This window comes from Puntigrus tetrazona, chromosome 5, assembly GCF_018831695.1.
Source record: "Puntigrus tetrazona isolate hp1 chromosome 5, ASM1883169v1, whole genome shotgun sequence".
NCBI classification, from domain to species: domain Eukaryota; kingdom Metazoa; phylum Chordata; class Actinopteri; order Cypriniformes; family Cyprinidae; genus Puntigrus; species Puntigrus tetrazona.
In genome coordinates this window covers 11619086-11636665 of record NC_056703.1, presented here as the reverse complement: position 1 = coordinate 11636665, position 17580 = coordinate 11619086, and the positions used below count along the sequence as shown (strand labels likewise).

At 36.5% G+C, this 17580-nt stretch overlaps 2 protein-coding genes across 3 annotated transcripts; one reads left to right on the top strand and one right to left on the bottom strand.

The window, feature by feature from the left end:
* Positions 1 to 2215: 2215 nt before the first annotated feature.
* Positions 2216 to 13277, bottom strand: aifm1 (apoptosis inducing factor mitochondrion associated 1). Of its 2 annotated transcripts, XM_043239468.1 has the most exons (20): positions 13070 to 13277; positions 11781 to 11911; positions 11289 to 11388; positions 11141 to 11167; positions 8843 to 8896; positions 8451 to 8753; positions 8286 to 8351; positions 7544 to 7698; positions 5909 to 6039; positions 5724 to 5814; positions 5411 to 5495; positions 5248 to 5324; positions 4332 to 4440; positions 4074 to 4181; positions 3759 to 3847; positions 3506 to 3646; positions 3215 to 3357; positions 3006 to 3130; positions 2704 to 2894; positions 2216 to 2616 (listed from the first exon to the last, which is right to left on the bottom strand). In XM_043239468.1, the coding sequence occupies exons 1-20, from the start codon at positions 13155 to 13157 to the stop codon at positions 2545 to 2547; spliced, it is 2286 nt and encodes a 761-aa protein (XP_043095403.1). In that variant the 5' UTR covers positions 13158 to 13277; the 3' UTR covers positions 2216 to 2544. The 2 variants fall into 2 exon arrangements, with proteins under 2 accessions (XP_043095403.1, XP_043095405.1); XM_043239470.1 differs by lacking the exons at positions 8286 to 8351; positions 8451 to 8753; positions 8843 to 8896 and having other exon boundaries at positions 13070 to 13276.
* Positions 13278 to 15225: 1948 nt separating this feature from the next.
* tnfsf10l4 (tumor necrosis factor (ligand) superfamily, member 10 like 4) lies at positions 15226 to 17556 on the top strand. Its single transcript, XM_043239836.1, has 5 exons — positions 15226 to 15509; positions 15631 to 15762; positions 15842 to 15887; positions 16736 to 16822; positions 16899 to 17556. Exons 1-5 carry the CDS (start codon positions 15336 to 15338, stop codon positions 17300 to 17302), a joined length of 843 nt encoding a protein of 280 aa, XP_043095771.1. The 5' UTR covers positions 15226 to 15335; the 3' UTR covers positions 17303 to 17556.
* The last annotated feature ends 24 nt before the right edge of the window (positions 17557 to 17580 follow it).

Genomic DNA, 17580 nt, shown 5'->3' with positions numbered 1-17580 from the left:
TAGGCCAGTGTTAATTTTAATGTATCTTCACTCTAGAGTGAACCAAACTAAAGAATAACAGACCCAGTTTTCTCAGAAATCACACACACTCAGCGGTCATGTCGATGATGTGTTAAAACATTGCCTTGACCTCAGGAGGAATTAGAGCAAACGCCTATACTACACCACACACACTTTTGCTCTCAGCTAACGTAATTATCCAAGACCCTCCAGATATACACACACACCACTGATTTCTACTAATTACCATGCCTGAAAACAGTATTATTAATTAATGAATCGTAAAATATGAAATTCGCTTTGTCAGCCTTCACAGAGGTTAAAGGTACTCAGTCAATCTCAACAGAGCATTGCTGGCTGACTCCAGAATAATTAGCGGGGAAGCAGACATTTCTGTGTATGCACGGGTCAGCGACATCCACCCTGTTCATATGCTTTAGAGCATATCACGGTCCCGAGGAATTTATCTTGTTTTTGTGGACAGATTTTTGTCCCTGCATCCGGGTGCTTCTGCAGAGCTCAGTTATTGCAATCTACCAAAAATATAAATTAACTTTAAAAATGATTAAAAATTCAAAATGAGTTTACTAATTTTGGTAACTGCAAAGAAGTGGGTTAACATTTATTTTTTGATTGATGATCATGCTCCCCACTGATAATCATTCGGCTCTATGGCAAAATAAAATTCCCTGAATTGTGAATGTTATCCAACAGAAAGACTGTGTGCAGAGAAACAATTTTTCTTTCTGTTAAATTGTCCAGGAAACTGATGTGACTTTTATTAAAGTAATTATAGTCAATTAAACACTATATGACACTAATATGACCAGAGCAGTCTAACGCACTATTAATAATTCCTAATAGCCAGGTCTTTTACCAAATAAAAAAATTAAATAAAATAAAACAAATTCACCCAATCTTACTGAAAAGCTTAATCTGGACATTTAGGGCATGTTTGATCCTCTTTTTTGAGTGTTTTTTTCCTGCAAAAAAGCTACAATATAAATACATTTAACTGTGAAGTCAAACACCTATGAACTCAGTGCTGATTAAAGTGTATTTCAATAATGTTGTTCTGGAAGAAAAAGGAATGTTCTATGATTTCTAGTAATTTCTACTTTACATTTGAAAAGAATTAGATGTATCTGTATTAGATGTATTTGACTGATCACTATGTCTTCTGAGTATGTACTTCTGATATTTTTAATTACCTTTGTGTCTTTTGCAGTTCTCATCAATAGTCCTGTAGTGAAAATATACAAATACAAACATAATGTACACACTACTGTAAGGTCCACGAATTGGCCCAAGGAAGGGGCTGTTCTTTTGTCTGTTCTCTTTAGCGAGTTGAGATCGGTGCTACATTTAGGTTAAATTCAAATCTGACTAGGTTGAAATGCAAATTGGTACTGCTTAAAAAGCTCATTTGAACAGTTTGACAAAATTTGGTTACCTTGATGGAAACCATATAGGCTAATGCATATGTTAACGTCACATCTTAATACATTTTTTTCTTCATACTTTAGAAATTAATGCAAACAGGTCTTGTAAGGGATGGTTAGTGATGTGGGGTTGTGCTGTTTGTTTTTTGTCATCTTTATTTTGTTATTTTAATTGTACTCTTTGAGCATGTAATAGAAACGAGGTATGCGAGATTGAAAATTAATCTTAAAAATCTCAATCTTTCAATGGCTATCACTTTGCAGATAGACAGAATGAGCAATTTGCTATTACTCTGACCTGTATATCAGAGCATTGATGCGTAAGGAAATAGGTCAAGGCTACGTTAGGGAACATGTTTGCAGGCAATCACAGGTTTAATGAGCCTTAACATATTGCATCTCGAAAGCCTCGGGGTCACACCCATGTCGGACACACAGGCAGTCAGTGTCTTGCACTTGGCAAAGGGATGGTAAGTTCCTCTGACCTCTGGAACAGCCAAATAAGCACTGTACATTATTGTTAGCAAATCTTGTAACAAACAGCAAGTCTTGAGACAAATTGAGACATAATTAAAAATAATTTACTTTTATTTAGTCTTCATTTGTACCAGCTGCTTTAATCATGCAGGCAGAAAACACTGTGCGACCAGGTGTCAGAGGAATGTCTTTCATCTGGTTTTGTTTAATTAGAAATGCAACTTTATTGTAGCATTGAGCGCAAGTGGATACCCTGTCTGATTTTGTGGAGGTGTTTTGGTAAGGGATGCATTCAAGAAGCGAGATAAACATTTACTGACCTAAACAGAAAAAAAAACAACACAACACAGCTTTTCAATACAAACAACAGGTATAGATTTCCCTCAGTAGAAAATTGAGTGGTACAGTTTTAAACAATCCATGGGCACAGCGCCATCTTGCAGCTTGGAGTCAGCATGGCATTTCCTGATATCAGAGACTGCGAGGTCAAAATGGCAGAGGACTGGCTGGTGTTAGCCTGTATGTGTTTGTTCAGTGTGTATGTATGTGTGCGTGTGTGTGTGTCTTTTCCCAAGTTCACTACACGTAGATTTGTCCTTGACAGAGTAGAAAGTGAAATGATTGTTCAGTCTTCATGGATGTTGAAAAGCTTGGCCACCTCATTAAGATCTGCATGTTGTTCTCCGTCTTTGATTATCTACAAATAAAACAGACAAAGCAACAAATTAATCAACACTAAAATCAAACACTATACACTAGACAAGGGGGTGATATTTCTACTCGCCTTTCTTGCGATGGGCATTCTGTTGAAGACGTTCCACAGTACAACACCGACCACCACTTGGTCCCTCAGGTAGAATATCACTCCTTTCCCAAAATCCTCCTTTTGGTGGATAGGAGGTGGAGTGGCCGTTGTTTCTGCCTTTAACGTCCCTGCAACTGCCTCTGTCTCACTCTCGGAACGGATTCCGGTGCCTGCAAACAGAGAAAATGTTGTTTCAGTGTGTATTTTTGTTGGAGCATCGGAAGTGGAAATTCACAAATCAATAGTAGTTCCGATCTACAAGTTAGCAAATGTTTGTGTACCTGACTGTTCTGTTGCAGCTTTTGGTGTGTCTTTGGCTGTGGCTTTAGCAAACACTCCCACGGTGGGCAGACTGCTGTCCACTATACCAATAGCTTCGTATCCTACATCTGGACCTAGATCACTCCTGAAGACAAGAGAACTTTGTGAGTGCTGAATAATCCAATGACAACCACATTAAAATGTGTGTTTGTTGAAGATGTGTGGCTACCAGAACATTGACTGATGCCAGTAAGGTTTGCTGGCTCCGGTCATGTTCTCTCCAGCAAGTCTGCCGCTGACCACGGCGTGATCGTGATGCTCTACACGTCGCCGGCCCAGCTTGATGTCATAGAAACATGCAGCATCTCCTGCCTTGAACACAAACATTGTAGAACATTGTTTTATGCCTTTTATCTTTTATGCCATTATCCAGCCATTCTTTACGGTCTCCAGAATACCACCGATATCAACTGTTAAAAGATTTAATTCCTTTCTTCGTCGTTTTTTTAATCTTGCGTACCACCCAGATGTTGGAACGAGCCTGAAGCTCAGCATTAACCCGGTACCCTCCGAAGTCAGAGTCCACCTCCAGTCCAGCAGATTTGGCAAGTTCCACACTAGGCTCCAGGCCTACTGCTGCCACGATGTGGTCTGTCTTAATCTAAGACAACAACGTCATAATAAAATCAACAAAAATAGAACTATACTACAACGTTACTATCATACAGACGATCAGGCCAGGTTATGACTGGCTGATGGAAAAGCAAACTCACCAGTCGTCCGTCCTTCAGTTTGATCTCCAATTTGTCATTTTTGTAATTCACATTTTTCACTACAGCATCTGTGATTACGCTCACTCCCTCTATGAAAGGTCAAAAGGTTAGCTGTAGTTAACGTAAAATTTATCAGCATGCCTACATTTGGAAATTTGCATCTGGACCTTCACAGCTAAAGGGAGAAAATCAAAATAGGTTTCTCAAACACTGTCATTGAAACAGGTAATTCTACTCCCTTCACCACAAAACCCATAGTATTTGTAAAAGCAGTGTTGGGCCGCTTAAGCAAATGTCCTTTATTCATTCTCTTACCTTTTCTGACTTTCTCAGTGGTCCAGTTACTCAAATATTCAGGCAGTACTTTTCCCATGTTGCCCTTTTCTGGGAACATCTGGATCACCTCTAAACCAATGTCAGTGGCTACAGAGAGAGCAAGGGGAAGGTAAAAGAGAGAGAGGAAGTAGTCAGTAGCATTTTCATAAAAATAAATAAATAAAAAAGCTTTATACAACCTCAGAACACTCTCTCTCACACACACACACACACACACACGACAGCGTTTGGACTCACTTCTGCGACCCAAGGCACATGCTAGCTCGCTGCCGAGAAAACCTCCGCCGATAATGGTAATGGATTTAACCTCTCTGGAGGTCTTCTCTAGAGATCTAAAATCTTCAATCTACCAGAAAGAACACATGAAGGTTATACAAGGTTATACAGTACATTTTGTCACATTTAACATTTCCATTATTTTTCCAGTCACTATTTTTTATAATATATATTATATATATATAAAAATATATAAAAAATGAGAGACTGCATCAAATAGCAATTTCAAGTGAATAAAATATTTTACACATGAGAATCAGAACTTTGTTTACTACATGACTTATTAATGTCATCTGTAAGAAGATCTTACAGGTTTGGAACGACATGAAGGACATAAATTACATAATTTTCATTTTGGGGTAACCTAACACTTTAAACTAAGGTATATGTTTTTTTTTTTGTTTTAAACATTGCTCAACAAATCAGAATTATGGACCGGAACTATCCAATATCTAATATATACCAAAACACTGAAGGTTGTAAAATCTGTACACTTTGCTTAACGTTTTTTTTTTTTTATTCCTTCAGTTAAAAAAAAAGGAAAAAAACCCCTCTAGTAATTCATAATGTGCTATATGCTCCAGTGGTATTTTTTCCCATTTGCATTTATGCATTTGCCATCTTATGATTCCGTAAACATAAAAACACATTCATAATCCACTTGACGTGCATATGGTGATGTGTTTTAAAAAATAGGATATTCACCAAAAAAAAAAAAAAAAAAAAAAAAAAAAAAGGTTTCATTGTCTAAATGATGTATCACATGCTGATAAATCAAACATTATTCCTAATTTTTATTTCATGTTGACTTTAACTTATTAATGCAGGATCTCATTTGGACACTACTGTTTAATTCTGCTTGTCCAAAACCCCATACTTTTCTGAAGAGGGTTGTCCTCTTCGCCACGTCCTCTCCTGCTCTGTCAATTACTTGCAGGTTCCTAGGCACCCCACCTAATACACAAACACATATTTTTTTTTTTCATAGGACAGTCAGATTTCACAACTCTGTTTATGTATATATTATACATGCATTTTACCTGTGGCAATCAGGCACTTTTCATATGAGATCTCTGAACCATCACTCAGTTTGACTTTATTTCCTCTGACATCCATGTGTACCACCTACACCAAGGGTGCAAACACACACACACACACACACGCGCGCACACACACACACGCGCACACACACACGCGCACACACACACACAGTAGATGAGGACAACTCATCCACACACATGCATCCATAAAACATTTTCTCCTCTCGCGTGACCAGCATTTTTCAGACTTGTTCATGTGGACGTAATTAAGAGTACAGCTTCGCAACAACATGCTGATGTCATAATTTCCCACCTTACGTCCCGTGAGCACAGCCACACCCCCATTCTCCACTTTAGCAAGATCCGCGGGACTGACGTAGAACGAAGGAGGCTGGAAGTAGATGCTAAAACAAGCATGAATACATAAATATCACAAACATTTACAATGGTCTGAAACAATGCCAGCACATTAGTGTGGTCTGAAAAATTCTGACACACCTCCTCTCTTTGCCATTCCATTGTTTGAAGCGCAGTGTTTCGATGGCCTTGGGGTCATCAGAGAACCACAGTTCTTTAGAGAGAGGAGGTCTCATGTAGGGCAGGTCAGCCTCCTCTGTTACAACCAACACCTGTGTAATAAACATTTCACATAACAGAATCGTATTAATGTAGATGTATTAAATATTAGATCAGAATTTAAATATAATTACAGTACTTTTTGTGATTAAGCTAAACTGTTAGTGCACTTAAATTTATTAGTTACTGTTTTTCCTACAAATAGCCTAAAACCATATACTTACATATATGTGATAGGGATGCACAATGTCTCGCAGAAAAAATGAATACATTAAGGGTGCTAGTGATTACGTCATCAGTGTGACTCATTCTAGAAGCAAAGTTCTGTCTGAAAGATGATTAGATTGACTGTTTTGGATCGCTGCTTTTAATGTGTGAAAGCACAGTACAGAATGAAGCATTCGATGTGTGACATAGTAAACAGTAATAGCACATGCAGTGGCAGACTCCCCCAGGTCCTAATGCTTTACGGTGAGGAGTTTTAATCTGTAGGCCTATTTCTAATTTAATTAAAAACTAAATACCGTACACAAATAACATTTAGGCTGGGTTTCTGATTAAATAAAGCCATAATAAAGTAATAAAATAATAATGTTTTGATTTAAAGGTCAGCTTACATAAAATTACAAACATGACACTTGTAAATTAAAATTAATTGTAAATTAAAAACTAACCAAAAAAAGGGCTTATAATTTCCGTACAGGAATTTCATGTTGTTTCCAAATATATGGGTATTGACATTGGTATCATCCTAAATGAATGTAGTTTTACAGTTATCACGACCTAAAATGAATGCTACTACAGAAGACCAATGGTTAATTAGAATAAAACTAAAATGAAATTTCTACATATAAAATTGAGCTTGTAACTATTTTTACTGATGTTTTTCAGAATTAAGATCTATTTACATTTGAACTACCACTACTTCTTACTGGAACATGCAGAAATGAAGTAATTAGCATTTAGTATACCACAAGTGTGAAGTATTTAAAAGAAATTGTCAGACTCACCATATATAGTTAAAAAAAATGTATGGTCTGGCTTCTACAATTTTCACGTAGGAGCAAAAACTTGCCATTATTTATTTGTGACCTTTGACCACAGAACCAGTCATAAGAGTCAGATATACATCATCTGAAAGCTAAATAAACAAGCTTTCCATTGATGTATGGTTTGTTAGGACAACATTTGGCCAAGAACTAATTGTCTTAAAAGTTGTCCAAATAAAGTTCTTAGATTCAGAAAAAAAGTTCAAAGATTCATTTTACTAATCAAAAAATATGTTTTTCGTATATTTACACAATATCTTCATGGAATATGATCTTTACCTAATGTCCTAATGATTTTTGGCAATAAAGAAAAATAATATTGACCCATACAATTGGTAAATATACTCGTGCTACTTAAGACTGGTTTTGTGCTCCAGGATTATTTCATCATGATAATTTTTTTGTCATATCACCCAGCTCTAGCAAACCTATAAAAGTATTTGTGATTATAGTAGCATGTGCGTTTTATCATAATGCTACCAAATTTCCAGCAAACTGACAGACTCACCCTGGCACCAGGGTCACGTGCCCGGATGGACCTAGCTGCAGCAAACGAAGCCGTGCCTCCACCAATCAGCAGATAGGGAGCATGATCAGGGACATCTGAGGGAGCAGCAGTGGGTTCAACGGGCTCAGCAGCAGGAGCTTCTTTAGATACTGCATCTGGTTAAATACAGAGATGATTAGCACAAGCAGACAAAAACAAACAAACCTTTTTGAATAACTTGACCTGAACACTGAATTAGCGAATGTACATAACATTATCTGTATAACATGTGACAGATCTCAGGAACACAGTGCTAGAGGGGGGGAAAGATTAGCATTTTATAGTCATATTAGTGTAAACTGTACCTAAAGTAATCTGGAAACATGGCTGCAATTTGGTCATAAGTGTGTGACCTTGTACCATTAGCGTTAGCCATTAGCACTACAACAGTCACAAAAAAACAACAAATCAAAGGAAAGCAAGTTGGGAAAACCACAAAAAGAGAGGACAATATGGTTTATACCGGCAAGAAAAACAAATGAGAAAAAAAAAATCTAAGACCGGTCAAGACATTTCAAAATTCATCTAAAAAAACAACAACAAAAAAAAAAAACATTCGTAGCCATAAAACTGTACACAAAAGTGAAGTAATGGATTGCTTTCAAATAGGTGTCCGTATGTGTGAATGTGTGAAGTAATTATCAGTATCTTTATCGGTAATGTGTTTAAACTGATTCCCATCCAGTCAAAACTGGACTCTTACCACTCTCAGAAATAGACGAAGTCTCCGGAACATGCTCAGCGATGATTACAGGTGTAGACTCTGTATCTTAATCCCGACGTAGAAGGAGAGGAAAGACGTTAAAATATTTTCCTCTGCTTAAACAAAAAAAAAAAAAGGACTTCCATGCAGATGGGTCAGGCTTACCACTCTCAACAACAGGAGCTAAGGGCTCTTCGCTCTGTGTAACTGCTGGAGCTTCTGCAGCAGGTTCTGTTACAGAGGCTTCGACAGCAGGCAGTTCCACAAAGGGTTCCAGAAGAGAAGCTTCTACAATTGGTTCTGTTACAGGTTCTTCTACAACGGGTTCGGTTACAGGTTCTTCTACAATGGGTTCTGTTACGGGAGCTTCTGCAACAGGGTCAGATTCAGTGGACTCCACATCAGCTTCTATTACCAGAGGTTCTTCAACAGTAGGTTCTGTTAGAGTAGGCTCTTCAGCAGCAGGCTCTAATGCCACAGAACGACCAAAACACAAGAAGGTTTGAAATAGAAGAACCACTAGAACAATCCTCCGCTCTATATTCTTCAGCTCTTACCACTCTTAATTGGCTCTGAAGATGGTTCGTGGATGGTTTCCAGAGGTGCAGCATCTAAAGCAGGATTATGAATAAACTGACTTAGCATTTTTTCAGTGCTCTAGATCCGAACATTTTCATGCTTTGAAGGGTTGTAAAAGTGGGTTCATTTGGGGTAAGTTCATCCAGGGGAGAAAAAAATAAGAAAAAATGAAGGATCCAGGACCATTAATTAATTTGTAGGATGGAAAAGACATGAGGAAAGATTAAATTATGGGTGAATGTGAAGGTATCAGGGTGTTCTTCCACTTCCTGCCATAGGTGCAAAATCTTCTATGACAGGATCTTCATGTTTTGTTGAGGATTACCATGTTATCATGTTATGTTTTTCTCTTAAGACTTCTCTACATTTCACTCATCCCCTTCCAAGAATCTAACTTTAAAAAACTGAAAGCTCCTCTTTGGGAATTTTCTGTTAACACTTGTAGCTGGATCCAAGTGTCAAGGCAAATCAAAAGGTCCAACAGAAACCTGGGCATTAACAAAACATTGTTCCAGAACAAGACCTGATGAGAGTTTCTCCAATACATCAGCTTCAATGTGCCATCAGAAACGTTAGCAAGCTAAAGCAAGAAAATGGACAAGGCAAAACATATTTTTCCCTAAACAACTATGAGTTAGTGAGACGAACGGAAAGAGGAGGAAAGAAAATACTTGTGTCCTTGTGGTGGAAATGTTTGGTTGGTGACAAAAAGTATGATGCAAAGTACACAACTGACAAATGAAAGACATGACGAAGAAGACAACTTCATAGAACATCACCTCAATCCAACCATTTTTGGCACAATGGCAGAAAGAAAATTCTGATACATTTTATGCCAGATTACCCTCTTAACATGAAAAGGCATAGTAAGTGAAATTCAGAATAAAAACAAATGGATAGTCATGTGATTGGGTGAGGAATGTCAATGGAGTTACCCACAAAGCAGTCACACAAAACAAATGCTCAGAGTCAAACACCTGACAGTGGAGACAGCTCACCATGTGGAAGTAGAAGTGGAAAGTCACAGTGACACTTCTAAAGATGGCTGACAGTTTACACTAGCCACTTTCACACATACCGCCTTTACTGGAAAATTATTTCTAAATTGCCATAAACAGATTTTCAAAAAACCTGCCAAATCATTCAGGCAATTTACCAGTTGTAACATTACATGGATTAATATTACATTCATACGGACAGAATGATTACTGGTATGAGCATGTACGACTTCAGAACGCAGTAACCTAAGAGGCTCACTCTTTGAAAATTATGCATGAATGGTTTCTGGAAAAGCTGGAGCGCTTTTTTTATTTTATTTTAATTTAACAGTATTACTGTGTGAAAGCGCCATTTATAATTCCTGGCAGATGCTTTTCTTAGAGGAAAGTGCATATAATGCAGAACTGTAAAGTAACTGACAACATTAAAACTGTGCAAAGAGGATTAATAGAAACATTAAATACACAGTCGCATGCAGTGCGCAGTTTCCCAATAAGCATGCACATGAAAACATACATCCTGGATAATAAAATAAAAAACATCATAACATATTCTAACTTTGAAGTCCAAGCCTGGAACTCTTGCTGCTGTATACTGTGTATCAGTAAAGGCACTTCTACATTATCATTCAAAATTCTACAGTTGGTAAAACTGCTGTGATTTATCTGTGCCACTCTCCAGCCATTACTCCAGTCAAATGACCCCACAGAAATAATCTAATATGCAAGAAACATTTCTTATTATCAATGCAAAATAAAAACTTCATATCATGAGAAATAAAAAGTCACTTTATATTTACTACTGATGTTATGAATGTATGTATAATGTTATCTCGTTTATGTTAAGCAATACTAAATACTAACCTTGCAAACAGGAACTGATTTTACAATGTAATATACTATTTCTATGTTAAGATTGTTAATCACTTTTTCAGACTAAGCAGAGTTCAGAATTCCAAGAAACATTGCCTACTGAGAGTGGTGTTTCATCCTGCATGAGTAGGACATTCTGTGCGTGTTAACACCCATACGTGCACCAGTTACACGGGCAACAACCAACCACAGCCATACGACCTCAGAGCATAACAGCACTCATTTTCTTACATCAAATGTTTATCTTCAGTCCCAATGTGAATAAAAAAAAAATGCACCAAATTCAGCAACAAATGCACCGGGAGTGCAGTGCTCTGCGTGTAAGGCTGTGAATGATGTTCACACATAGACAAAAAAAAAAAAAAAAAAAAAAACTTTCATGAGAGTGTAGAAATAACCGCTCACCTTCCTTTGATTCTGACACGACTTCAGCTGAAATACAAAAGACAACATGTCACTGAACTAAACTAAATATATATTAATTGGAAAACAACTTGATAACTGCTAATAAGAGCAGTGATTTATTCTTTGGTGTGTGAGTGTATTTACTTACCTACAGCCTCAGCTGCTTGTGGCCCTTGTTTTGGTCTACTGGCAATTTCTAGCATACGCTCATTATATCTTTCTTTGTCCCCTGAGACCGTGCGGTATGCCTTTAATGACACAATCCAATAAACAACCACTTTAAATTTTGCTAATCTAAGAATCAGCTTATTAACATGCTTCACCAAAAGAGATTCAAATCAAAATGGTATGTCTAATTCATGTCGTTATTTTTAACAGCCTACATTTTTTTAATAACCTGACAGAGCATATCACAGCAATTGTATGTTTTATATTTGTATAACTTGTAGATTTGGCATTGGCAGACCTTTTTTTTTAAATAATGCTCATTTAAGCAAACATAATTCACAAACTAACCACAAGACACATGAGTATTAACAACTCTAATATCAGTTAAACTTAAAGCATTTATATGTTTATGTGTTTTGGTGCACTGTCAATATGGGACTGATGAATAAGCGAATCATAAAGCGGTACTTACATAAACTCCTGCCCCCAGACATGTCGCTCCAATCAGGACATAATACAGCGTGTTTTCGCCACCCCCTCCTGCTGGCCCTGATGACATCTGGGCTTTCTGAACCATCTGCAGCCTTCTCCCGTGTCTCAGCGCTGAGACGTCAATCACAAAAATGATATACATATATAAAATAATTTTTATACACAGCATATTAAATGGAAAATCTGGGTATAGTGTCTACTTTAATGCTTCAAATAACTGCTGTGAAAATTAAATGTCAAAATATGGGTGATACAGTGTTCCTTTATTATCTAAAGTAGCAAATATTTGAATTTAAAAACTAAACATACTTATTCTAACCTGTATTTAAAATATTTAGTGATTATATTAAATGTGATCATATTTTAAACTCATATTTGTGCTGACAAATAAATAAAATGTAGTGATTCAAATCATAATGGCAAATATTTAAAATTACATTTAATTAGTAATTTGGGTCTGCACTGTGATCCTTAAATACGCTATTAAATACAGAAACTAATGAGTCTCGTTCTAAATATGCCTGACAAGATTTTTTTGCTATGACTTTTTCCAATAATGACCATATTGTTAAAGAAGACACATTCTAAGATATGGGGGGAAGATCATTTCTTTCCAAAGAACTAAATATGCAATTAAATATTTCATCAGGGTCTCATGAATCATACAACTACTTTCATTAAATCTGAGGTCTACTCCATATTTGGAATCAACATTTAAACTTTAATGTTTTATTTAGTTGGCATGTGTAAATACGCAGTTTGTGTTAGACAGTTTATCTTTATTGTAAATTAAACTGTTGATATACAATTAACTAAGTTAGATGACAGCGTCATGGAGCTGTCAGAGCCACAAGTGTGTGAGAGGCAGGTTTGGTGTTCACCGACCTTGGACCAAAAAATTAAAACCATACGATCTGTTCGTGACAAATAATCATTTTCACAGATTTCCAAATAGTTTTTTTCTGCTGAAATCGCGCGAGACTGCGTGAGGAAATTTGTCCATATGTGGCATGACCGCAGTGCTGAATAAAACTTCAACGCTATTCAATTCAGATAAGTGCAAGTTAGTTTATTAGTTTCAACTATATACATAGTCAAATAAAGTGCCTAGCATTTGCACAGCTCCGCTGAGGACGCACTAAACTGGACCCTTACCCTACCGGCGCCTGGACTTGTATCTCCATAGAAATTGTGTAAGCCTTTCTGCTCGAAATGAAGTTCACAGGTGATTAGCTGAACCACAGAGTTCTGCCGCTCTTTTTAACTTGCCTGATTTCCTCGCATTCTGCAGACACAGCGTGGATGAGGCCCGGGCCAGCGGGGCCAGTTTATTCCATACTGCCTTGCACTTAAACATCGCAGCTCTGCTGTGCTTTTCGGAAAGACAGCCTGGTGAAGTTCACAGCCACGCTCACCGTGCAGCTCTAGCACAAGGCCGGAGACCTTCTCAGGTCACACAGCTCCTACAGGCGCTTCCGGTTTCCGCTGACGACCCGCCCTCTGCCTGCACTGACTGGCTGTGGCACTGACGGACTAGAGCGCAATTGGGTAACGTTTCTGTCAGTTACGATTCGTCAGCTTTACTCAAAAGACGATTGGTTATTTGTAAGATACGACGCCAAAGGTTGTGTGACGAAAGACAGAAGGTATAAAGGCAGAAGTAATTTTTTTGTACTTAAAATAAAATGCAAGAATAGAAAGTTTAATTCTCATCAACAGATGAGGACCAGTGGCAAGAGATTAAACATGTTCAGTCGAACTAGGCTATAAATCGAATTTTCTGTCATTCATTTAAGACCTAAAATATGAAAACTATCATGTCCAGTCATGTCAGTGTCAATCTTTTTCCAAAGATTTTGTTTACATTTTGTTAGTGATAGATAATTCATATGTTAAAGTTTCGTTTTGATATATTATTATGAAGACAATACAGATCTAAATAAATAGGCAAAGCACACCCATACATACCTAGTTTGGGATTGGATTAGTGATCAAAAAACGTAATGTTCTGCGATATTATTACAATTTAGGTTTTTATATATTTTTAAATATGCTTTAAAACATAATTTATTTCTGTAATGCAAAGATTAATTTTATCAGGGATTGCTGCAGTCATCAGTGACAGTGTCATGTGATATGATCTTACATAAATCATTCTAATATGCTGATTAGTCTCAATGTCCATTGTTCTGCTTACTAGTTTTTGGAACTTGTGATTTTTTTTTTCAGGATAGCTAATGAAAAGCTAAAAAAGACATTTATTTAAAATAGAAATCTTTGTAACTTTGTACACAATAAAATTATTAATTATTTAATATTTATTGAAAGAAATTGATACTTTGGTATCAAAAATATTAAGATATTAAGTTTGGTGTGATAGATCATTCGAATCTGGGCTAAATTAGGAATTTTTAATTACTACACATTTTTTAACAAGTGCAAAATCCAAAGCATTGATTTACTAAAAGCAAAATATGTGCTAAATCAGAGTGTCTTCTATAGATATGTTCAAATAAGGCACTATATTAAAAGTAATATTCAACGATAAATATTGAAAATCTCTGAGACAGGGATAGTAAAAGTGTTCTTATCAGTATGTAAGGCTCAATCATGTAATACGATTATCTCAAAACTATATCATGGATTTCTCCAAACTGTACCTGACAACACATATTATGTTAGAAATAAATGGAAAATGTTTCAGATGAAGACTGGGGAAAGCACAATGTAAAATAAATGGATAGATAAATAAATGGATGAACCACTATGCCCAGACTTTTCTTTTGTAAGAGTTGTAAGCTATATAGCTCCCCGTGTTCTCTTCTATATAGTTGTTGTTAAGAGGAAGAAAACAATGCGTATGGTAACATTTCACAAATTTATTTTCAAGATTGAGGGCATACATACCCTACTCTATATTAGCACTGTTGTGTATGTATGGATTTTTACATATTTATTTTTTATAAGAAATTAGGCATGTCCTCTTTTCTATGTATTGACTTTTTTTGTAAGTATATTGTAATATTGACCTTTTCACGGGTCTATGGAGAGTGTATGGGAGAGTACAACAAATATATATTTTTTTGTATTCCCATTTGCTAAACACAAGAAAAATTCTACCACAGTGTTGTCATGACTTTTAGTAAAAGGAAAAAAAATTGAGAGAGGCCTTTTATCATTCCTCTCATAGACGCTGCATTAGAAACAATTCCAAGGTGATATAATACAAAGAATAGTGAAGTGACTCCACTATTCTTTGTATTATCATTTGAATGTAATTAAATAATATCATTATAAATATAAATTATAAAAAATACAAACATTAAAAACTTTTGAGGATTTAACGACGCTGTTGCCTATCGGGCCGATAGAAAGCTGGGTGGCGCCTCAAGCGCGGGACTTTCCAGTGAGGAAAACAAACTGACGCGCGGAAGAGCGGAACCAGCGCACAGACCTTTGACTCCACAAGGATACGACAGGAAAAGCAACTTTCTCTTTCTGTCATGCGAGCATTCTGTAAAAACGCTGTCGGAACATGACATCAAACTTACCAAACAGCCCCAGTTACAGCCAGCTGGACGAAAGCACGTCTGAATACAAAACCTCAAAGGGCCAATACATGCTCTTCTTGATTCTGACTTTAATATTAAGCACGGAGACGTTTATCACGGCTTTTCTACTTTATGATTTCTCCGAGGATATTCACAGAGTAAGTGAAAGATTTTAATGAATCATCATCTTTAAATAAAAAAACATAATTTTACATACACACACACACACACACACACACACACACATTTATTTATTTATATATTTATTTATTTTAAAAGACTCGTGACGGAGGCAAAGATGGAGGGTATCCAGTCCACTGTCTCTCCACGGATCTTACCCAACCGACATATCCAGCAGGTATCGCAAGCTGTGACTTGTTCAATCAAGAACTGGAGCAAACCGCACAGCAGGTATTTAAAACAGCTTGTTGTGATGTACTGCGAAAATGAAAAATATTTGTATTTTAAGACTAGATTCCTTTTTCGACAGAGACTGCTGCTGGACATACAGAATTATGTACTGAGAACATTAACAGGTAAAACTGTTTTAAAAAAAAAACTGTTTAGCGATACCCGTTGCTATAGTTACCTGTGCAGTGAACAAACTAAAAGCTACACTACTCACCGAAAAGATTTTAAAACACTGATTCGACTTTTGTAAAATTCAAAGTGGAAAAACTGGTCATTATACACTAAATGTCTGAGGACCACACATTAATAGGTTGTGGCTAGAAGACATACAGCTCAGAACGGAAATAAACAATGAAATTTATTTTCTACCTAATTCAATTTCTACCTATTTATTGTGTTTTATTAACGTCTACATCTACCTCAACCCTAAAGCTATATATATATATATATATATATATATATATATATATATATATATATATATATATATATATATTGTTGTACAGTGTGACAAAAAATGCGCTGTATTGATGTGCGTATATCCCGTTGTGCCATATGTATCTATTCTAGTCTTTATCACTTTAAAGTTCCAATGACAACAATCTTGTTTCTAGGGGACACGTGTTCTAAAGTTAGGTCAAATTTTCAAAGATGTTTGACGTCCTCCTTAAAGTCCAAAGCTAAAAAAAAATCACTACACGATTTTTATGAAATCTGTAGACTCAAATCTGCGAACTGACTTTTGGTAACTAGTCGTGTGGCCTAGTGTATTCAGCGTCCCTTCAAGTATTCTAGAGCGAACTCTTGTGATTAAAACTTATAAATCCTCTTGAAACCGATTGTCTATGTAACAACATACTTTTTAGATTTTCTTTGCCTTAATATGTGGTGTCAGTCAGATGGTCGCACCCTCAAAATTCTCCCCTCATCCAAGCATTGCATTTATTTGAAAGTGTGTGGTTTTTTTTTACAGAACATAACGTCACTGATATTTTCAAACCAGCTGTGCACGTCGGGGCAAAACAAGGGCTTAAACAATATCAAAGGCTGCAGATAAACGGTAACACATTCTTCACACGCATTAACAATCTCCTGTATATAATGTTTAATAAGTTTAACCTTGTTACTTTCTGCAGACAAAATGCCTGAACTGGATCGCATTCAATGGGACAATATAAACGGCCAGTTCAGTCAGGAAGGATTAATGCGGCTGAGCCCGGAAGGAGAAATAGAGGTGCCACAAGATGGAATTTACTTCGTTTTCTCTCAGATTCATTTCGAAACACAATCAGGACAGAGTATGCACTTTAACCAGTACTTATACAAGAGGACAGGGTCCTATCCACGACCAGTGATGCTCGCAAAATCTGTGTTGACTTCCTGCGCAAGCGCAAACTCTAGTGTACAGCTTTATTCCAGTCATCAGGGGGCGCTGTTCCGCCTAGAAAAGGGTGACAGGCTCTCATTGTTCGTGCTGGATATTAGCGCCGTGCGCTTCCCACAGGAAGCCACTTATTTCGGGGCATTCATGATTAACTAAGCAAACCAGCAGAGTTTTATTTCAGTTGGTATCTTACAGAGATTATATACTTGACATTTGTTTACCAGAGAAATATTCGTAAAATATATACATACTGAAATAATGAATGACACTTTTTTTAAACCACACTAAGACTAAATGGGTTTTTTTCTGAAATGTTTATTGTAACTTAAATTCTTTTGTATGATGAAAATATGAATAACAGTTTGTTTTAATGACATTAAACTATACGAGTTTATTTTTATTGTTATCAGAATAAAAACGTAATGCAAATGTAA